General features: G+C 41.7%; 1 protein-coding gene across 2 annotated transcripts in view; it reads right to left on the reverse strand.

Moving 5' to 3' along the window:
* Window positions 1-2,126: 2,126 nt before the first annotated feature.
* BANP (BTG3 associated nuclear protein) overlaps window positions 2,127-23,737 on the reverse strand; it is a 146,670-nt gene continuing 125,059 nt past the window's right edge. For both annotated transcript variants that reach the window (XM_083626321.1, XM_083626322.1), the window contains exons 12-13: window positions 12,071-12,217; window positions 2,127-2,989 (exon numbers count right to left, since the gene is read on the reverse strand). In XM_083626321.1, the coding sequence (XP_083482447.1) occupies window positions 2,918-2,989; window positions 12,071-12,217 (219 nt within the window). In that variant the 3' untranslated portion in view covers window positions 2,127-2,917. The remainder of the gene's footprint in view (window positions 2,990-12,070; window positions 12,218-23,737) is intronic.

Genomic DNA, 23,737 nt, shown 5'->3' on the forward strand with positions numbered 1-23,737 from the left:
ACAAAGATACAAAAATACATAACATAGGAACAAACAAAACAATAAACCATCTCCACACAATTTAAAGGGCCATAGATGGTTTAATTATCCAAAGACCTAGGAGAAGAGAAATGCTTTTGCCTGGCACCAGACAATCTTATTCGGCTACGAGTGATCACCAAAGAAGTAATTATGGTGCCGGTGAGAGCATTCCAGGGGAGAGCATCCCACAAATAGGAAACCACCACAGAAAAGGTCCGTTCTCGTGTTGCCAGTCTCCTGAAAGGGGTACACAAAGAAGGGCCTCAGGTCGCAGGGTTTGTGTCAGTTCATATGGGGAGAAGCATTCCTTCAGGTACTGCAGGCCTGAGCCATTTGAAGCTTTATAGGTCAAAACCAGTACTTTGAATTGGGCCTGGAGACTAACTGGCAACCAGTGCAGTCAGGCCAGGATCAGTGTAATATGCTCAAACCGTCTTGCCCTGGTGAGCAGCCTGGCTGCTGAATTCTGTACCAGCTGGTTTCTGAATCATTACAGAAGTTAGACTATCCCTGTCTAGATAGGGGGGTAGCTGGGCCCAACCCACTTATGACTATGTATTCACTTCAGATGAAGCATGAGTCTGAGGTTCATTTCAGAGATATTTGGATCTGAGGTAGCATGAGAGAAAGCAGGCTGGCTCTGAAGCTTTAGAACCAACTCAGAGCTGGGGGGGACTTCTATTTTTTTGTTTAGTTTACTAGTTTGATACTCTTTTGTACACTCCTCCAACCTCACCAAAACTAGAAAATGCCTGGCAGAGGGGAAGGGAGAGGCCGGGGAGGGGAGTGTAGTTCTGTGACTGGCAGGTCTAGCTTTCAGCAACTATAGCAGGGCTCTCTCTTTACTTCCAATTTACAGTGTTTTTGGAAGGGATGCAGAAGTAACATATCAGCAGCAGTGCCTAGGAACACCTTTAAGTTGTATGCCATGTTCATGCATACAATAGGGATGCCTACGCCTGCAAATTTAATCCAGTTCTGCCAACTGCATACAATTATTGACACACACACCCTTTGTGGCCTACAATCCAAGGTTTTGGAAGAAGAGGCAAAGCAACCTGAAGTGCTTCAAATCTGAGGTGTGACGTGATCTAATTCTGCAGCAATAGGCTGAGGGAACCCCTATCCATCCCAGCAAGGAAGGTTTCTTTCAGTGAAAAGCCCAAATCCAAGTATCCATGTTCCAAAGCCCCAGTTTTATTTTATTTTTTACTTGTAAGAGAAATGCTGGAATCTATCCTTACATATTACTGGGACTGTAGGAGGTGATGCATTATGACTGTATTTAGTCCAAAATATAGCTGCTAGGGTGCTAAGTGTATCTGGGCTTTGGGGTCATATCACCTCTGTGTTTAAACAGTAACACTGGCTTCAATCTCAACTCAGAGTTCAGAGACCTACTTTTAAAGAGCTTGTCTTCACATCACTTGTGATCACTTGAGGATCACTTGTCTTCACATCAACCTCGGATGTTAAGATCATCTTCAGACGCTCTATTCCAGGGGGCCCTGTCACTGGGGCAGGTGGCAATGAGAGTGAGGGGGCTTTTCCTCCTGGATGGAGAATATCTGAGTAAAATTAATGTGGGAGTAAAGCACTGCTATGTGAAAAGGCAAGTCTTTCAGAAGAGTTACCGTATTTTTCGCCCTATAGGACACACTTTTTCCCCTCCAAAAATGAAGGGGAAATGTGTGTGCGTCCTATGGGGCGAATGCAGGCTTTCGCACACTGACCCCTCTCACTCTCCAGGCTTCAAGAAGCTATCCGCAAGCCTTGGGAGCCCGGCGGAAGTCGCACCGGGCTCCCAAGGCTTGCAGACAGCAGCCTGCAGCCCGAAAACCCGAGGAGCGCACCCCGGGTTTCGGGCAGCTCTCCACAAGCCTTGGGAGCCCGGCGTGACTTCCCGCCGGGCTCCCAAGGCTTGCGGATAGCAGCCTGTTCTGGGGGCTGGGGTCAGGGGAAGCTCGGGCTTCCCCCGCCCCAGCCCCGTGCCCTGGGGGGGGGGAATAATTTTTTTTCTTTATTCCCCCCCCCCTAAAAAAACCTAGGTGCGCCCTATAGGGCGAAAAATACGGTATATTCCACAGACAGGCAAGAGAAGGATGCTCTTCATAAATACACATTTATTTCTTTAGAAATGCATAATTACAAGTGTTGGATAGTAGTTAACCCCTCTTTAGAAAAGTAGTTAAGCAACAATATCAACAAAAAAGGCAAGGGTTGTATGTGTATGGAAATTTGTTCTTTTCCTTTTTAAAAAAATTTATTTCGGTTACACTGAAACAAAACAGAAAAAACAGCAGCAAAAAGCTAACAATTGTGATAATGGGCTTCCCCCCATTTTCTTTCTTAAATACATCCATCTCTCTCTCTCTCTCTCGTTATAAACATAGCAAATTAAAAAATTCTTCTTTCAACAGCAAAATATATTTGCACTCTTGATTCTTTCTGTGTGGTAAGGTATGTACTGCAAGACAGGCAAGAGTCTGATAAGGTATCTAGAGACGTTTACAAGGATGAGTCACGGAGATGAAAGGTGGCACATCAATTCACTTGTAATCTTTTGATTAATTAAGGTTAGCTAGCTTTCATCTTCTGCAAAAACATCTTTTTCTTTCAGGTATGGCTAAACCACGTCCATTAGGAGTCTTTTGCACTGGAGTGAAAATGATGGCAGTTCTCTTCATCCGCACATCAGGTTCTAGGGAGCTCCTTCATATGAGGACCTGTGGGAGGGGGTTCCAAACAATCAGTTCAATGGAGCTGGCTCACACTCTTATGTACAGGAGAGGGTAGGGAGAATATCCTCCAAGCTGAGAAGATCTTCAGCTGCCAGACAAGGTGGCTGGAGTGGAGTTTGGTGGTGGTGGTGCTTCTGCTTCTCACTGACTCCATTTCACTGAATCTGAATGCCTCCATGGTCTATCTGCATTTCCGGCTGGATGGCTGACTGAAGAGAATCTGTGCTCTGCACAAGAGAGAGAGAGACAGACAAACATGCCACAGGTTTACCATTATTAGTAGGCTTGGCCACTCAGTTCAAGGGTGGTTAAGACCTTCTATCCTGTCCAAGCAACCACTGCCAACAACAAGAAATCCTAGAAGCTCTTGAGATTCAATGGAATAATTCCTGTGCTGTGTCAAAACCAAGGCCCATTTAGGTCCAACCATCTGGCTCTAAGACAAACTGTCTGGGACAATCTCATCCTTGGTTGCCTATCCTCAGGCTCTGGTGGCCATTAATTTTGGCGTTACAGGCAATCCTTAGTAAATCTTTATTTAAATGTACCACCTGGTAATCAGCCAATATAATCTTTTGCAATGGACCAGGAAATCCCAGGCTTACTCTGCCCTAGATCCAACATCAGAAAACTGTTCATACAGCAGAGGATGCCCTCTTTTCATAGCCATGTTTCCACATCCAAATCTTTGATTAAGGGTCTTCAGGTCTGGAGTCAGCAGAAGCTCTGTGCCTTGGAGAAGCTATGCATTTGGTTCTTGACTCAAATCTACAACTGTCTGCTATGACACCTCTATAGTTGCATGAAAACATAATGTATCTGACTCTGCCAACAGTGTCAGAAAATGTATGCCAATCTTCTAGGAGAGTGGCTGGAGACCAGAAGCTGGCAGAGTTGGTACCCCATTTAGACTGCCTCCTTGTAATAAAGAAGAGTTCTACTCCTCTTAAACCCAGCAGGTGGTGGAACTAATCTGAGTAATAAAACTGGAGCAATGAGACACCCATGTACAGTGGTACCTTGGGTTACATATGCTTCAGGTTACATACGCTTCAGGTTACAGACTCCAGTAACCCAGAATTAGTACCTTGGCTTAAGAACTTTACTTCAGGGTGAGAACAGAAATCATGCGGCGGCAGCAGGAGGCCCCATTAGCTAAAGTGGTGCTTCAGGTTAAGAACCGTTTCAGGTTAAGAACGGACCTTTGGAACGAATTAAGTACTTAACCCGAGGTACCACTGTATTTTTGTTTGCCTTGCAACTCCCTGGGGTGCCAAGGTAAGAACACTCCAAAGGAGCCCAGAGACCTCACTGCCACCTTACTGTATTACTTCTAGAAAACAAGTAGGAAAGTTGCCAGAGATTGGGGGAATACATGTTTTGCTATAACATGATACAGTGAGACACTTTTGAAAGTTCCAGAAAAGGTCCCAGGAGTGCTTTCAGCACTATTTGGATCAAATACAACCACTTGTAGGAGATTTAGGAGTAGCTGGCTCTTATTAGCTGAAATAGTTACATTCCACTCCTGAATTATTTTGCTTTGCCTCTTTCAAGCAGCAGTGCAGATAGAGGCAAATAATTCAGGAGCTGAATCTAACTATTTCAGCCTTCTTGGACAGAAAGAGCTATCCCTTTTCAGAAGCAGCATCCTCTTCACTCTCTTATTCAGTCGAAGGCGACATACTAAGATAGCCACTATTATCATCATCCCCACCACTACAAATTTATTAGATTTAGAGGGTCAATAAATTTTCAATAAATAATCAATAAATATTCCTTGGGCTGCTTACCAAACAGTACAAAAGTATTGCTGAAGTTAATCTGGGAAGGAATTTCTGCTATGTGAAAAAGAAGACACACAGAGTTGATGCTATCTTCATAGGCCTAACTAGCCGCAATCCTCGCTCTCCCCATTTGAACCACAAGGGTTATTTCAGCCAAGCCATGCCCACTTGCTCTGCACTGAAGTCGTATACAGTATGGCTCAGCTGAAAGCAGCTGGTCGGCAGTGCCTGCAAAACACTTTGAGTGGGGCTAAGTAAGACCCACCAATCACTAGGTCCCTTTCAAAGCACTCCACAAGATAGTGCTTTGAAAGGAGCTCTGCAAGCAAGTCACTTGATATCACTGCAATGCTGGTGACTGGCCCCACCCACAAAGGGTCAGGGAAATAACAATCTGGCCCACCTGCCACATCCAGGTCCCCACCCCTGTCTTAATGCTGCATAGCTTAAGGCAGAGATGAGCAGAAGGTAGATCAGGATTTACAGGTATATTTCTGGGTGATCTGCAGCAGTCCAGCAAGCGTTTCTGACTTGTGACTGTTGAAAAAAGCCATTAAGGAAATGACTTTTCCCATCTAAATTAGGGTGCTAAAATCAAGAATGTTCAGGGTTAACCTGGAGTGGACCATTGTGTGAAAGGACTGGTACAATAAACAACTTCACAGTGCTCAGAGGCATCCTGTTCTTTAATTCGTACTGTATTGTCTTTTCCAACTGTCTCCACTTGGTAGATCGGGGGGTGGTGGTGGTGGTGGTGTTCCATTAAAAAAAAACTAGGTAAATTTGACAAGTGTGAAGTCTGCTCACCCCGGCTTAAGATGACACCTTCTTTGCTACATTCCACTGTGACTATGAGTACAGGCAAAGAAGACAGATTTTAGCTTTTTCACTTGCATCCCACGTAAAGAAATCAGTCTCTGTCAATTTCCCTGCTGTCCCCCAGAAATTATTTTCCCATGAAGCCCACACCAAAGCACCAGCATTTTCAGAGGCGACAGAAAAGCTTTAGGTTTTACAAAACTAGGTTTTGTGTAGCCGAGTGTTAAGCCAGTAGGAGTTATGTTCTAACCAATGCACAGCGGCTATCTGTTTTTAAATTTAATAGTCCAACTCTTCCATCACCTCTTTGCAATCTCTGGAAATGGAGCCAGGGAGTCCTAGCTGAAAAGGGTTCACTGTCCAGTGAATAAAAGTCCAACTAATGATTTTCCTCCCTTGTGTGGTGAATGATTAGCTTATTAATACAGAGAGCCTATGAAGTTCAAAATGGCAACACTTTGTTCTCAAATTAAGGTCACACACATTAAAATGAATTACTGCCTACTTCTGTTTGTTCTCCTGCCAGCTACAGACTTCCCAACACCTCCCCCCACCCGCCTTCAATTTTACAGGCCATTTGGGTAATGCTCACTTTATTCTTTATTTTTTTAAGTTACCAATATGAACATTCACAACAACAGTTTGTCTGCAGCTGAAGTGGCCACCCAAACACCTGGAAGAAAGAACTCTCTAAAACAGCTTCTTTGCAAACCCAGGCTTAATTATCCAAGATGTGAAAGGCTTTCGAAGGGCTGGCTTTAAAGTGAAAGCCATTTCCCCTCGCACCAATTTCAGCAAAGGGAAGGAAAAACAATTCTTGTGTGGTACACCCAATGTTATTGCTGTAATTTAACATGTCAGGAACCATTAGAACTTCTGTAAGGAAAGAACTTAATCAGCGCGTGAAAATAAACAAGGAGCCTGGACGTGAGATGGGTTGCAAGCTGGCATCTGTTCACGCCTGAAGCTGCCTTGTTCATACTCCGCCACAAGAATGTTATCCATTAGCCACCTAAGCACCTAATTTGTGGGCCACAGGTCCTCAGGTGGGTGGTTATTAATATCTGTGTTTTGCGCTGAATCCGGAAAGTGCTAAATGGTGCCTGTTGAGACCAAAATTGCTGTGGAGCACGTTAAATAGTGCTAACTATAGCTTTGTTGACACTGAGTAAAAGATACAAACGGTAAGTCAGCAAGCCTTCATTGGAGTGGAAGCATGCAAGTGCTGGAGTTAGGCAAGGTTGTCTAACTGGTGAAAAATTCTGCGCAACTCAAAAAAACATCCTCACAGCAACTGAAGCTGTACCAAAAGGGTGCATTTGATGACCCTTTCCTGTGCTTCCTGGATTGTGGCTGTAGTGCTAAGCAGGAAATCCAGGAGTAAAAACTCCCCAAAGGAAGGTATAATCCAGTGCACGTTTCCTGCATCAGCTTTACTGCAGCACCAACCCCTCAGCGTCCTCTCTTTTTATTCAGAAATCAAACTGTTTTCATGGGCTGCCCATATTGATTTGTCTCACTTGCACCAGTGGGCTCTGCAGTCAGCCCTGCCAGTTCCAGCAAAGCCATCTCTACCCTTGTCTGCATTTTAACATACCCCACTCCTTCATTTAAGTTTCAACATTCCTTTCAGTTTATCTTCAGCATGGTATAATCTCTGTGGTTAACCACAATATTAAAAGCTAACACGGCACAAAGTGTCTGAAAGAGAGCAATTCCACTGTCGCTGCCAATGGTGTGGGAGACAGATGTAAAGATTTATCGCTGGATTCAAAACAGCCGACTCCTGTCAAAATCTGAGCAGCAAAAGGAGAGGATGAAGTCGCGAGCAGTGCCTCTCACCCGGTTGGAAGGTAATTTATGGGAAAATTCAGAGGCCAGGAACCAGGAGGGCAGTTTGCTAAAAGAGAACACTTCTGATTATATGATGCGTGAACCCTTCATCACTCCAGCAGCAATAGATGTCTGCGGAACACTTTCTAGGTCAAAAAGCAAACTTAAGAAAGCAGGACTCTCCTGCTGTGAAGACAACTGTCTAGGGCATCAATTCAGATGATGGTGAAGGTTTTTGCCTTCCGTATGTCTGAGGGACATTTGGAAAGAGTCCTAGTGCCTTAGAGAAAGGATGGGCTATTGCCATAGCTGCTTTATTTAGCAGCAATGGTTTGGCACACACAGAAAATCTGAGATCCATTTGGAATTGTTCCAATAAGTAACACTTTCATGGTGATGCTCACTTTTTTTCTCTTATAATCCCACAGAATGGTAGCATTAAAATATTTTCAGTGGGTGAAATCACTCACTGCCTTATGCAAATGCTTCTCCCCCCACTGCTGAGCAGGATTCAAGAGCTAAGTGGGAATTTCTTGAGAAACCCACACTCCTGTGTTGCATGTGTTGGGGGGGGGGGTTCTGCCACTGTATTTCAAGACCCTCCTGCTCATACTTTTGGGGCAGTCTAACATTCCTTGGAAGGTAGTTCCAGAGCTAAGGTGCCTAAATGAATACATGAACTATGTTCCACTTGCTCCAGGGAATCTAGGGCTCCTCAACACACTGATTCTTATGGCGAACCAACTCCCAATGAAAGATAGTTTGATAGGGGAAGTTCAACAACTGATCTTTCCCTGCAGCACTGGGCATTTTTGAGGATATGCTCTCAATTCATGCAGAGTGACCTGTGGGGCCTGAGCAGCATGCTATATAGATGAGAGTTCTCTGCAATGAACAGGGCTTTTCTGCAGACAAGCTGATGTTGAAAAGGGTTTGCCAACATAACAAGTTTGAACTTGACACTGTACAGCTGACAAGAGAGGCTTGGCAAGATATGACACATGTTGTTCAATAGATGACCTGCAGACACTCTTGAGTTCATGCTGCCTTGTGATCCCCCACCCAGAAGGCTTATGATCCCCCACCCAGAAGGTATCAACACCAAAGGTTACATAATATTCCACAACAGTCCGATCATCTCTAAAAGCACATTTCAGACGGGGAAGGGATTGGAGAGGAGGGGGACTTTTTATTATTAATGAGGATAGTTTTGTGTACTGCCAGTTGTGGGTGGGGACTGATTGGAACTTCACACCAGCTTTAAGTAACTGGCCAGCCCATATATTCCTTCTTCATTGAGAAATGTGTTTAATCGTACTCCTTTAGCTATTCCCAGGCCTACAATACTGCATACATCCTGTGTATTATCAACAGTGCTAGGGCCATACAGTGCCATTCAGCTTCCAGAAATAAAGAATTATGGATTTGAGAAGGGGTTGTTCCATGTTTGATACACACTCTTGGAAACAAACAGTACCAGCAAGGGACAATTTGAAATTCACCATTCTCCGAATTTTGCAATGCAATTCTCCAGCCAAGCAATGTGTACAAAAATGCATATGTTAGGGTAAAGTGTGCATATAAACGTATGTATTCGTGGAAATAACATACATAAATGTGCAGTGTTGGGGGAAACTGCTTTAAATATGTGTCTAGTAGGGAAAAATGTGATATTAGAAATTTGCTGAAGAATTGTCATGAGGACTTTAAAAAAAATCACAAACTGATGTGGAAATTGGAGAATTGAACTTAAGCGTGGAAAAATTAGAAACTGAGAAAAACAAAAATGGACAGATTCACCCACTCCTAACCTCAAGTACATCCCAAACTCCCTGGAGCTACAGGGGGGAATGGGCAATGGCAGGCAAGATATCTTTCAGGAGGAGCGGGTTCATCATTCCTTATCTTTACAACAGGGAACCCCAGGTTTCCACAAAACAGTTTGAATATTTGTGGACAGATATAAAGTGTTATGCAAGATTATAGTGTCAAATGTTTTGCAATGAAGAGTATAAAGCACCCAAATTGTCTATAGATATTTGTAACATACAACCAGCCACCCTGCTCCTTCTTTCACCAAGAATTCTATACATTTTTTGGGCCAGAGATATTGGACATAACATACAATTTGATGATTGGATAAAATTATGGAATGAAAGTATCAAATTTACCGCATGCACTGCATTAAAGGAAAATGTTATGAAAATGATATATAGATGGTATATTACACCAGTAAAACTAGCAAAAATGTACAAAACATGTAAGATGTGTTGGAAATGTAAAGAAAAAGATGGTACATTTTTTCATATGTGGTGGGAATGTAAGAAAGTGAAAAGCTTCTGGGAGTTGATATATAACGAGTTGGAAAAAATGTTGAAATATACATTTGTTAAGAAACCAGAGGCTTTCCTCTTAGGAATAATTGGCAATGAAATAAATAGAAAGGATCACAAAATTTTCCAATATGCAGTGACAGCGGCAAGAATACTATTGGCCCAGAATTGGAAACAAGAACAAATACCAACGTTGGAGGAATGGAGAACGAAGCTGATGGATTATGCAGAACTTGATAAACTGACTGGGAAGATCAGATATCAACGAGATCAAAGGTTTATCGAGGACTGGAAAAAATTAGCAGACTATTGGCAATGTATAAGTGATAACGAAATAACGTTAGTGGCATTTAAAGAAGCTCTGTAATAGAATAAGAAATATTGCAAAAAAGTAAAATATAAGAGGGGGGTAAGCATAAAGGTAATACAAAAATTTGGAAATGTGTATCAAAAAATTAGAATTCGAAAGATTGGCAGAGAAGCTGAAGGAAGTCTAAAAATCGAAAATTCATTGTAAATTGCTAATGTGATATGAATGTATGGAAAATTAATAAAATATATTTAAAAAAAAAGAATTCTATACATTTTTATGCTGCCTAATGAAAAAAAAAAGCTTTGTGTGCTCCAGGTTGCTCTACCTGCTCTGTCTGTATCCAAAAAGGAGGTACAAGACAGCTGTCTTTTGGACATTCCAAACCACTCTACTGCCCCTTAATGGAGTTGCTTCCAAAAGGAGGCCCCTGAAACACCGGGCCTTTGGCTTGCAAAAAACCCCATTGCAGAGCTATAATTTATATAGAGAAAGGCACCTCAAGCTGGCAAAAAAGTGTAGAAGCATGTCAAGTAGAAGAGTACCATTCTAACTTAAATCATGGAACACACTAATCTGAGCCAATGGTTGCAGCCAGGTTAGAAATAGCTACAAAACAGGGGCTGGGAATGGAAAAGCTGACAATCTGAACTCTAGGAATGGAAGCACCATAAGCAGCAATACTGTATCAGTAGTATTATGGCTTGGCAGTGTGTAGAAGAGATGCAACCACAACTCGTCATTGTGTTCTCCCCGGTCACTTCATCTGCACCAGGGCTGGGGAGCTCATTCAGGCCACATCACAATCCAAGAAAAAGCTAGAGGCCTACACATGCTGATTTAGAGTCTGGGGTCATATCCTTTTGGTTCTGAGGCCAAAGTTTGCTTCCCCCATTTGGCTATGGAAAGAGTACAGAATGTTCTTGGCTCTGGGAACTGCCAAGCTCTGGAGTGACTCACCTTGGGCTGACTTGATTTCCTGGCTCTGACCCCCAGCACTCTTGAACCTGCCTCCAGCTCACCCTTGGGTAACAAGTAGCTCTTGAGTCTGCCTGGATCTGCCTCTTGCTTTGGGGGACTTGGCCTGAAACCAGCTTGACTTGGAAGCCTGGCTTAAATTGCAGATCGCTTCCAAGGACACTATTAAGATACAGTGCCAAAGATGTTGGGGCACACTACACTTAAGCAGCAGTAGCCAGCCTTGGCATGTATGCCAAGAATGAAGTTCAGCTTAAGAAACTTTGGGAAACTCCTGGATCAACAGCTCAGTCTTTCATGAAAAGACATAAAACTCTTAAGTGAGACCCTTTAAATAATCATCATACTTTTATTTTATTTTTCGAAAGAGAGCCTCAGATTCTAAGTAGAACTCATAGGCTTCCTCACTCAGGGCTGGTGGAAATATTTAGGCATATGTGCTCCTTCTACCTACAGTAAGATCATAATAAGATAAAAGGGGCCCTGTTAGATCAGGCCAAAGTCCCATCTAGTCTAGCATCCTGTTCTCACATTGGCCAACCAGATGCCCCAAAGGGAAGCCCACAAGCAACACAACAGCACAACAGTACTCTCCTCACTTGTGTTTCCTAGGAACTGATATTCAGAGGCTTACTACCTCCAACACTGAAGGCAGAACATAGCCATAATAGCTAGTTGCCACTGATAGCCTTATCCCTCAAGAATTTAAAGCCACCCGGAGATTAATGATTGGGTGTGTTGGGGATGAAGCTACTTCTGTGCATTCAAGATCCAACTTGTGGGCTTCCCATAGGCACCTGGTTGGCCACCCTGACAAAAGGATGTGAGACGATATGGGCCTGAGATCCAGCAGGGCTTTTCTTATGTTGTATCTATTCAAAAACACCAGCAATCATACTGAGCACAAAATACAACTTCTGATTCAAATACTGTGCAATTGCAAGGGTTAGGATAGCAAAGACAAGATTAAAAACGTAAGGGAAGTACCCCACTCTGATGCTATGAAAAACAGGACAAACTGTGCAAAATAAACAAATGTATACAAATGGTATCCAAGGCATAGATTTCAGATGCCATTATAGGGCAAATCCACTAAACTTGAAACTGAGGCAGGAGAGAGATAGTTATCATTAAATATAAAAGAACACACTTACTATAGGCAACACTTTTACAAAAACTGAGAATTACAGGCCCAGCAGGAGACAAATGCCCATCATTCCTTTTCAAACAGAGAAAAGATCTACGTACTTGATTAGCAGCTGAGTGGTCCGTCACAGGCGCCAGCTGGACATACTGGACTTGGATATCACTCCCTTGGAGTGGAGATCCATCAACGCCACCAGCTGCAGGATCAGCTGGTGAGGCAACAGCAATCAATCGAGCGCCCGGCAGCACCTGCAGACAAACCAATAGAGAGAGATCCTGTAAGCAGACATCATCACAAAGGTATCATGAAACATCTGGAAGACCAAGAACAGATGCAAGCCCCCCAAAAGCTCAACCAACCCCTTAGTCAGTAACTATTAAGTTAGACTACAAGAGTTCCCAGAAGGAGAGGAAAATATTGTCCTTGTCTGAAAGACTTGATGAAAAAATATTTTTTTTCTAACTCAATAGGCATTTAATGCTTTATCTCTCTTATGGTCTAAAATCCAAAGCTTTTTCCATTGGATAAAAACATATTGATGTTCATGATTAATATAACAATGATGTCCATTGTGTTAAGATAATGGAGTTAAAATTGTGCCAGTTTTATCTTTTATTTATACAAATCTAGCTAGACATTTCTTTGCAACCGGTGAGGTGGCAATATTTTAGGAACAACAAGGAACCAATTTCCCTCAAACTGTTGAAATCCTGCCCTTGGTAATAAGCACATCATATTTTCCATCACCACTCTGATATTTTCACCAGCTTCTCATAAGGACCATTCATAGCAGATTTAACAAAATTAGTGCTCGTCAAGTCCTATTTTAATTGAGGAATCATTCATTCACGCAATACTTTTTTCAGGCATGGAAGCATTCGAGATTAAATCCTCATGGTCTCAACAGCTCTTTCAATAAGCACTTCTACAGAACTTGCTGGGGCCCCTTCCACAGTCACCTGGTGGGCATGACAAGCTCTGGCCAAGTGAGAGCATTCCATCGAAATATCTGGATTGCTCATATGGTCAAAAGCAGTATCTTGTGAACTAACGACCTGGGGGGGAAATAGGTAGTGTATACTCATGTTTAAAGAGAATGCATTTCTATTCCTGGACTATGTATTCAGATTAATTTTACCAGATTTTCCTGTTAATCCAATAAAATAGCTCCTCTAGTTAGAGGAAAAAAATTGTGCTGAAAACATTGTTTATTTCCAAGGTCTTGCAAATCTCCCATTCCTGGGCAAGGTGACTGAGTGGGTGGTCATTGAAGGGATCACTTGGATCCCTTCCAATCAGGATTAAGGCCCATCATGGGACTGAAACTGATTTGGTTGTGCTGGTTGATGAACTCTGGTGGGCTAGGGATAGGGGGAAAAGCTGTTTCCTGGTTCTGCTAGATCTCTCTGCAGCTTTTGATGCCATTGCCCATGGTTATCTTTCTGGACTGTCAAGGGGAGTTGGGAGCTGGGAGAACTGTTGTGCAGTGGTTCCGTTCCATCCTCCTGTGCTGCGTCCAGAAAGTGGTGTTGGGGGGTGAGTGTTCAGAACCCTGGACTCTCACTTGCTGGGTGCCACAGGGCTCTGTCCTCTCTCCCATGCTTTTCAACTCTATAGGAAGCCACCGGGAGAGATCATCAGGGGGACTGGGTTGGATGTTCACCAGTATGTGGATGGTACCCAGCTCTCCCTCTCCTTTAGATCAGAACAAGAAATGAGAGGTTCAATTTCTTTTTGTGGATTTTTTTTTAATGCAGGAAGAACACAAATGTACTAAATTCTGATAAATACCATTGTTATAACCAACCCCTAGAACCTCCTTTCTTAGCCTGGTATTTGCAACAAAAAGGATCAAATTGGTATTTTCTGTTTGACGCACAAAAGGAATACAGATGAGAGGATCTGGTGTCATAGCTGGCAGAGCAAACTTTTAATGTCAATGTATTCCTTAAATATTTGTATTATTCTGAAGATGGACCAATTCTTTCACAGCAATGGATCATTTTCATGTGTTGTAATAACACCTTTAATTACAGGGCTTCCAACACTACAGTACTCCCGCTTTGTAAATTTGTATGAACTGTCATAAGTAACTGGTTAAATATTTTGCTAACAGTAAAAAAATACCAGACTTGTTTGTAAGTAAACTGTAGACACAAGTGGAATGCTGAGAATAACTAATGGGTTCCTCCTCCACACAAATCCCTGAATAATATGTATTTTGTTTTGTTTTGTTTTTTAAAGTCCCTTGTTTCTTAAGAGATTGAAAAAAGAGCATGCTAAGCAACAGCCTCTAGACATACTGGGATGGAAGGGAAGGAGATGCCTCTTAATTAAACCATCTGACTGTGATGAAGTTATAGGACCAGAGAGCAAGCAGAGTGTAGAGATTCTAATCTAATTTATTTTACAGCTGTTCAAAACTACTGTCCTGCCTGTGGAATTATTACTGTGACAGATAAGAACACTGGTAAAAAAAAAGAGACTTCTTTTCCCCCTAGCTCGTCTTTTTACCGAAGAAGAATGTGAAAAGGAAGCCAGTATAGCGTTGTAGTGTATTATTTTTGAATTTGCTGAGCCAAAGTGTGGGCCAGTCCAGACTCAGTCACAGCTCAGTACATTTCACTCCTCTCCAGTTGGCTCAGGATCTCCTTTTTGTTATCAAATGACAAAGAGGACCTACCGTATAGTCCAAAAGCACCACTGCCCCCACCAACCACACTGTCTTCAGCAGACAATGCAAATAACCACCAAGCTCTACAAAGAAACACATTCATACATCCCCCATTTCTCATCAGGACTTCAGAGAATATTTAGAGATGTGCTTTTACAAGCAATAAAATATTAACACAGCTGTGCTGAATCCCTAAATCTTTTAAATGCTTCTTTAACGGGTACTGGATGGTGGCAGGCCACCTTCAGGGAACAACCATTCTCACAGATATTGTGAGACTGTGTTTCTGCAAATCATACAGTTACAGCCATAAGAATTCTTTCAGGGATTTTTGGACTCAAACTACAGAGCTGTGGTAGCTAAAATGTAGCTTAAAAAGTCAGCAGAGATTTTTTATTTTTTGCTGTTTTGCATGATGGGAAAATAAGTTCAGATAAGACTGTTTTGCCAAATTCACTAGGGATCTGTTGCATCACCCCTGATAAATCAATGAGCATAATTAGAGGGGAAAGTGTGATTCACAGTGCTCATCCCAGCCTTCTTCAGGCTGACACTGCCAGGTTATGGCAGGAGTGTCTACACAGGTTGCCCTGGTGCAACTATTTCTTGCAAGTGGCTGCATTGCCCAACTTGAGAGGTTTGCCCCAGGGCCCTTTCCAATGTTGCCAAAGTTCCCGGGGCCTAACTGGATGCTGTGAACAATCCAATCACAGTGCAAGGAATCCTGGAAAATAAGATCTTGCCCCAAGCAACCACTTAGCTAGTTCTGCCAGGCACAGAAACTCCAGTGAGCGCAAGATGCTACTTGCTTGCAAAGTCTTGCCCTGTTTAGTTTCAATGGAGAAAGCAGATTTTCTCTGTCTTTGGACATCGAGATCTGGATGGAGGAGTGCACAGTGTGAGACTGGGAACTGAAGAGGGAGCGCCCACTGTACTTGCCTATGGAAGTTTATGAGCTTTTTAAAAGAAATACATTCCTGCTCAGAAGTTTCCAAAAACATTTAAAGGAGACAGGAAAGGATAACAGATAAATACTAATAACCGTGGCACAATTATACTGAGGCTACAAATGCAAGGAAGTCTTTGTTCTTGCACAGCAAAAAAGCCTGGAGATCTATGTGAGAACTTTGGCAAGTGGTTCCTGAGCAAGAATACTGCCTTTGTCCGGCCGTTCATAGGATCTCTAGACCACCAGTTCAGTTCTGTATTCCTTACCTGCTGCTGACCTTAAAATACAAAAGGAACCCTTCTATGAAAAACCCTAAACAAACAGCTTGCCCCAAGGCTGAACTTTCTTTTGCAATTCCAGAGGGCTTCTTAGACATCCTTTCACACTGATACAAAATAGGTAATATAAGATGGTCAATAAAACCAAAGAAAATAGAAGTGCCCTTCCAGTTTAACAAGATACTTATAGACAAATGGAAAAGTGGGGAGGGGAAAAACGCTGTGAAGATGCTCCTCTCTCCCCTGCCCCCCCCCCCAGCTTAGGAGCAGAAAAGGAGTTCAACACTTTAGGCCCAGCTTTGAAGAGAGAGAAAATCAATTTTAGAAGGTCAAAAAAGAGATATGCTGTGACTTTCTGGGGAAAAATAATTTTGCTTTCCATTTACTTTTGTTGTTGCAGTCCAGCATATGGAAGGCCAAGGTCTCACACCCCAAACTACACTAATAGGCAACGGCTCTTTGAGGTTGATACAATAATACAGTGGTACCGCGGGTTAAGAACTTAATTTGTTCTTAACCTGAAACTGTCTTTAACCTGAAGCACCACTTTAGCTAATGGGGCCTCCTGCTGCCGCCGCACGATTTCTGTTCTCATCCTGAAGTAAAGTTCTTAACCCAAGGTACTATTTATGGGTTAGGGGTGTCTGTATCCTGAAGCATCTGTAACCTGAAGCATCTGTAACCCGAGGTACCACTGTATTTCTCAGCCTGGAAATGCCAGAGATTGAACCTGGAACCTACTGTATGCAAAGAATGTATTCTACCACAGAACTATAGCCATTCCTCTACAGTCATTTAGAACATGTTGGATTCTATGAAGAAAGGTAAGGTTCTCCATCCCTCTTCTGCATATTCCACATATTGTTGGAGCATGGACAACTGCTGCACAATGGGTTGCATCCAGCTATATTTGACTATCAGCCCACTGGAATTATGAGACTTCAGTTGGTCACGTTCATCAATTTCAATTGGTCTATTCTGAATAGGACTACCATTAGATACAACCCAATGTCAATTATTCTGATGGGTGGATGAAAGCCCCTCAACACCTAACTTTTTGCACATTCGCACAACAATGGCACTATGAAGGCGGTTGCATTACGAATTCTAGAGAAATAGTAAAATTAGAAAAAAATGGCCTGAGCTAGAATGCACATCTTTCTCTGCCCCCACACTTCATTCCATTTAAAAATAGTTTCCATCTGCAGCGAATAGCTCCCAATTAGCATTTAACTATCAGACCAGGAAAAAAGTATTAAAAGGTAATACATTTTCCTTCTTCTTTCCCTTGCCTCCCTAGTTCTCTCTCAAGGCAAAGCTTCCAAACCCTAGTAACTGCTCAGGTCACATATTTGGTTCATTAATATTTACTGCTCACAATTATTCTTCAGGGAGCCACCATATATATGTTCATTTTTAACTTTAAGTATTTCCATGCAGGAGGATAGTTCTAAGGAACAAAAACCTGTTCTCTCAAAAGGACAAGTTCTTCAGTCTCTCTGCAGCCAAAGCTATATCGGGTATACAGTTTTGTTACTGCTGCTTTGAGTGGTGTGTTGTTGTTTTTAATTAGGTTGTGCAAATCCCAAATTTGTTTCCTTTTTTTAAAAATTAGGAACTCAGCAATGCACAACAGGACTGCTCTCATTTTATCTTCTCATTATTCCTTCCTGTCTCCTAGATTATGGTGCAATAAAAGAAATTGTTCCTTTTACACATAAGATTTTAATTATTTTGTGTACAGCTATTTAGAAACCATTCATAAATGAAATATTCAACAATGCAAATAACAGCTTCAAGAATTTCTGCATGAACTTTTTTTTTAAAGTGCAGGCAGGGAACAGAAGAAATATGGTGTCATGGACCAGCTTTTGTGGACTGCGAAGCAACCATTTAAAAGTCTGGAAGTCTGCTATGGCTGAAGAAATTCAGGGCTGCTGGTAGACCTTTGGATCCTGTAAAGCCTGCTCTGATTGACCTCTAATATAATTTCAGGACTAAGGTTCCTTCTTCTGGAGAAATTGCAAGGAAATAGAAGCTGCTGAGCAAGAAAACAGGAGAGAAAAAATATGTTCTAGAATGGATCCATTATTTCCAAAGAGTATTTGGGGAGCTTCTGCAATTTGCAAAAGAAACATACCTGTTAACCCATCTGATCTCACATTTTCACAAGGAAGAGAGAGTGCTTGCCTTTCTAACTAATGTGGGAAGTATTTCTTACATATATTTAAGTTCGGATATAGTGTACTGAAATTTGGAGTAATATTTACAACCAAATACTTGCCACCAGTAGTTTAAAGTGTGCTATCATCAACCCAATTCTGCATAGGCTCTAAATCTGTCAAGATGCAATTTGCTTAACTTCCACTAATCTAGTTTAGTTTTCCTTTCCTGGATTCCTTAGCCAACATGCTATGAAAACTGAAACCTTTTTTAACTCTACCAGGAGGTAGAAAAGGAAACCAATAATTGTGCAGATATTATTCATTATCTTGACTCTTTCCTGGTGCAATAAATATTACCACCTGACCCTCAAGATTATCATCTGCTTTTAGTTTTCACGTATCATCAATAGAAACTGATTTGGTAAAGTTTTGCTCTATATTGCTCTCAGCATGTCCAAGAAACATGAAGTCCATTACGTTATGGTTAATGATACAAAACCAGGATTTTTTCCCCCAGCTGGAACTCAGTTCTGGCACCTGTCAGGTGGGTGCCATTGCCGTTATAAGAGAAAAAGCGAGGCGCCCATGGTGAGTTCGGGCACCTCTTTTTTCTAGAAAAATAGCCCTGTACAAAATTAATGTGAAATGCCTATTTGGGGCAAACATGACTGACCTGAGATAGACAACAACTGGCATGCCATGGCTTATTATATTGGAACCACATGCAGCCTTAAAATAAGAGTTGTTCTCTTACTGTCCTAGCATGAAGACTCTGGAGCTCTGAAAAGGAACAGAAACCATTTCAGGGGCAGGAGCTGGCAACTCTAGTGGGCTACCAACAAGCCCAGGACTTGCCTTTGCGCTCTGCTGTGATCCAACAGCTGGCATCTTTTTGCATTTGCTACTTTATGAATAACAACATACCACCCAGGGCTTCTTTTCAGCCAGAACTTACAGGAATGCCATTGCCATTATAAGAGGACAAGGGAGGTGTTCATGGTGAATTCTGGATGGTCAAAAAATAGCACTGATACCACCATACAAGCATATAATACTCATCTCATAGATCATACTGGATCTATGACCCAGAAAATATATGCTGGAAATCTAGATACTCTGTGGACATTTTTTCCCTCCACTGCTAGGATGCAGGGCCAGCAAGAGCCTACCATGGAGCTAAAGAGCAACGGCAGCTCTTTAAAACCATGTTTGGCTCTGTGCTTCTAGAAAGCAGCCCATGGGGTCAGTTAGCTGGACAGAATATGCATTCTAATGCTTCAAACATGATATACAAAATGGATTGAAGACATGCACCTTTAAACAAACAAATCATTACATTAAGGCCTCCTGCCCCATGTACCAAAACATTTTCCTTCTCTTCTGCATATTACGCCTAGTTGTTAGGGCAAACCTCATGCAAAGGCCTCAAAGAAGCAACCAAAGGATGTTCCCCAGGCCTGTTTGGAGAACACCAGCAAGCCAAAAAATGCAACGTATGTTCAGCAGCAGGAGCAACAGCTGTGGCATAAGAACCAAAAGCAAAGACAAATAGCTTCCAGGGGATCCTGGGCTCTTGAGGAACAAGAATAATCACAGTAATTAAAAAGCAATCTGTGAACTATTAGCTCAGCTGAAAGGGTTTCAAAGCTGCAATGGCACATCAACTGACAGGCTGTGCTATCAATGGATTCCAATGCAGAGAATGTACTGGCTTCTGCATGTCCAGCTCCTCCTTAACTTTCATGTTTTAAATGCACCTCTAAGCTGACAATGTTACAAACTTGGATTTTGTATTTCTTGTGTTTTTGTCTTAAAATGCAAACTTCTCTGATTTGCTCTTTATTTATAACAGTTCCCAGGTTTCCACCAAAGGTCAGTATGATGTAGTGGACAGAGTGCTAGACTAGGACCTGAGAGACCAGGATTCAAATCCTCCCACTCAGTCATGAAGCTCACTGGGTGACTTTGGCCAGTCATTACCCCCCCCCCCAGCCTAACATACTTCACAGGTTTGTCACTGGGATTAAATGAGGAGGGGTATCTGTGCCACCTTGCACTCCTTTGAGAAAAAGGTGGGATATAAATGCAATAAATAAAGAAATAATTTCAAAGTGTGCTCCTTTTACTTTCACCCATATTAGTAATGGTTCCCATTCAATCCTGTGGATGAAAGCACTGTTCTTGGGACCTTGCTGCAGTGAGAGTAAAGACTTTCCCTCCATCCATGACATCTTTGAAAGGGATCCCAAAGAATAAGGCAATGTAGTGTACAAGTCCTTTCTGTACATAGACACCACCAACCATAATAACGTGCATTTGCTAGTACATAATAACATAGTAGGGTCTTTTTTAAATGATACTGTTAATGGGGTTTTAGGCAGAGACCACCTTTGCTCACAGGTAAATTGAGCTGCATGTAGCCAGCCCCTAACCAGATAACATACTTGGCTTTGCACCCTTTTGCAATTTTACAAAAGAGCAGAATTACCCTTAAAACGTAAACTTTAGAAATAATGCATTGTTCCCGGAAGGGAGAATACTGGAGAATATGGCAAGATGCTACACCAAGGTAGCAATGTTGTGCACACTTATTTGGGAATAAGCTCCACTGAATACAATGAGAACTACTTCCAAGTAAAAATGGTTAATTTTACACAGTGGAGTCTAAGCAAGTGAGATGTGCTAAATAAAGGATAAATGTGCATTTCCCACCTCATCACAGGCAGTTTAGTACATGATCTATTTACTGCTGAAATCAAATCTCTCTCTCTCTCTCTCTCTCTCTCTCTCTCTCTCTCTCACACACACACACACACACACACTGTTTAACCAGGAATCATCAGGGCCTCACAACAGTTAAAAAGAAAAGACAACAAGCAATTATGATGCACCAAACAATAAGACAAAACAAACACTTCATGGTGGAAATCAGATTGGAAAACTGGCATTCATACAAAGGCACGCTTTCTAATGAATCATTGATTAAAGTGGGGACGCAATTTCAGGATATTATCTAGTTGCTGGAGGAAAAGTTACCTCATCTAGGTCCCTTGTCTGTAAACCATTACAGAGGCTATTCTAGGGGGAAGAGATCTGAATCCAAGATATGCTAGCAGCATCAGATTCATCACCAGGAAAGTTGGGAGATATATATATATTTAATTATGCATCACGATTTCAAGAAAGTTTTATTTTCTCCAATTATGCAACTGGATAATTTGTTCAGAAGCTCTTACTGTGTGTGATTCTGGTGAGGATTTACAGCATCACTGTATAACAAAGACAATTTTCTGGATTATATTACAGGGATTTCATTTTGAAAATCAATTATTGTCCTAAATGTCCAATACCTCTGACTTTCTTTTTCTTTTCTTCTTTAAAGGTAACACATTTTTTTGCCATTCCTATATTTAAGGTCAAGAATGGGAAAATACCAGGTGCTTGTTTGACTAGACATACAAAAAACATTTAATGCTGTGTTCTAGAATGTGAAATATTCCAAGAAAAACTCCTCCTCTCTGTGTTGCTTTATAGACTCTATATTCCAAAATTTGGAATTTGAGAATTTTACATACTGTTCCAGATCCTATTATGCCTTTTAAAAATGTGAGCATGTGTGGGCTCTGTACTACAGTGCTGTCAAAGACCATTACTCCAGAGCAAATATAATCCCTGTTCCAAAATTGTTCAGGTTTATACTTATAGGAAGATTATTTAATTTTGAATGTCAAAGTTCTAGCAGAATACTTGGTAATAACAAAAGCAAACAATCCCATTGGGAACTACTCTTGCACCTGCAAAACTGAACTGAACCCATAATGATTAGCTTTGCATGTGAAGATGAAGTGCAGTTTTACGTAGATTCACTATGGGGTATCCCTTATTACAGTAAACATTCCACATGGACTGGAAGTGAAGGGTGAGGCCACAAGGAGAAAAGCTTTCCTGGTCAGTGAAGGCAAATTCTACATCAATACACAAAGCTACAAGCCATTGTGGATCCTGGAGAATGTGCGTTGCAAAGCCTCTACTTCTTCTGTTAAGTTGTTTTCTTTGGAGCCACTGCCAAAAGCTAATTGGCTGGTCATAGTTCAGGCTCAAGTTGGCTTAAGCAGTTAAGGAAGACTCTGCATAAACTGGCTTCAGTAGACTGGCAGACTTGCTCATACACCAACAGTAACAGATGTTTAATGGACTACTTCTTGCCCCAAGAGGCTCTTTTACTGAACTCTCAGACCATTACCAAAAATGAGCCAAACTACAGTGTTTGAAAGTGAGCTGATACATTGACTGGCCAAAGGCTTCTAATAAAAGCAGCCAAAAATCTGAGGCTGTTTAAAAATAAAAATAAAAACCCCATGCACAAATATCCCTCGAACCTTTCCTTTTGAAGTACAACCTGAGCCAGATTCTATAATTAGTCTCTGTTCTGAGAAACATACAGAAGACAGCTTAAATGTTTGTCTACGACTTTTGGAGGTAGGGTTGTACAAACCTACAGTAAAGCCTTGCTAAAGAAACTGACTTCTCATGGAAGTGAATAAACCAAGATCAGGGAAGTGTAATCAGGACTTAGCTGTTGGAAATACAACAGAAGGGTAAGGACCAAGCTAAATGGCAATGGCCCAATTGCTTCCCCCACTTCTCCCCAATATGGGCTCTGCAGTGACTAATAAGTAGTGACTTGCCAAACTGGCTGGCTAGTGGGAAACATCCGGTTGCAACACAATGTAGCCAAAGTGGAAAATGATTGCCAAATATACTTCAAGGTCAAGGAGGACTTATTGCTTTTGTATAAATTTACACAAAAGTGCCTTCTAGACCAATAAATGTGAACAAGGGGTCTAAGTCATGTCTGATTTGCCCCTTGAGAAATTCCTTATGGAATTAGTTTCATCAGAGTGCAAGAGCTCAGTTAAAGGGCTTAAAGGCAAGAAATATGGATGTCTGCCAAAGTCTGCACAAAGTTCAAGAGGAAATAACATCCTAACCAATTTTTGTGCAGCATCTTATCAGCAAAAACTGGTTATACACTCTGATGAAAAGAATGGATAGGGGGAAACATTCACAGCCAGGGGTCTTTGGCTTTCAACCAGGAACTGCTGGTACCTAGACATGGAGAAGTAACAGTAAAAGGTTACAACTTGCAACTTCATAGCTCAGTAGTGGACTAGCATAGGGTAGTAGACCCAAGTCTTTTACTGGGATTTCTTGTTTGGGATCTTGGTTTAAATCCTTACCAACCTACAAAGCTCACTAGGTGGATTTAGGCAAGTTAATATTTCTTAAGAAAGTTTCAGCATGGTGTGGGAGCCCACATGCAAGTCCCACATAGTTCAGAAGTGGTCCTAAGGTTGCTTAAGTAAAAGACCAGCTATCCGTTATCTTATAGCTACAAGCTGGAACTGAGGGAGCCAGGAAAAGACATCTGGCAAGAATAGTGTGCTTTGTGTTCAGACAAGCAAGTAGTAAGACGACAATGGCAAGGTGGTGAAAATTCTTGTGGAATAAACTTCATTATTTATTTGCCATCTAACCAGTGAATGTGAATCTCATTGAGTGCTGCCTTTTGTCAACCTCAAAAGGCAAGCAAATCAAATCATGTTTGTGTTCAGCCCATATTTATCATTAAAATCGCGTCAAAATAAACTCACTTTTAACTAGGTAATTACCATTGCTCGTGCCAAGGAATTATGGTAACT

This window comes from Podarcis filfolensis, assembly GCF_964270895.1.
Source record: "Podarcis filfolensis genome assembly, chromosome: 8".
In the NCBI taxonomy this organism is placed as follows: domain Eukaryota; kingdom Metazoa; phylum Chordata; class Lepidosauria; order Squamata; family Lacertidae; genus Podarcis; species Podarcis filfolensis.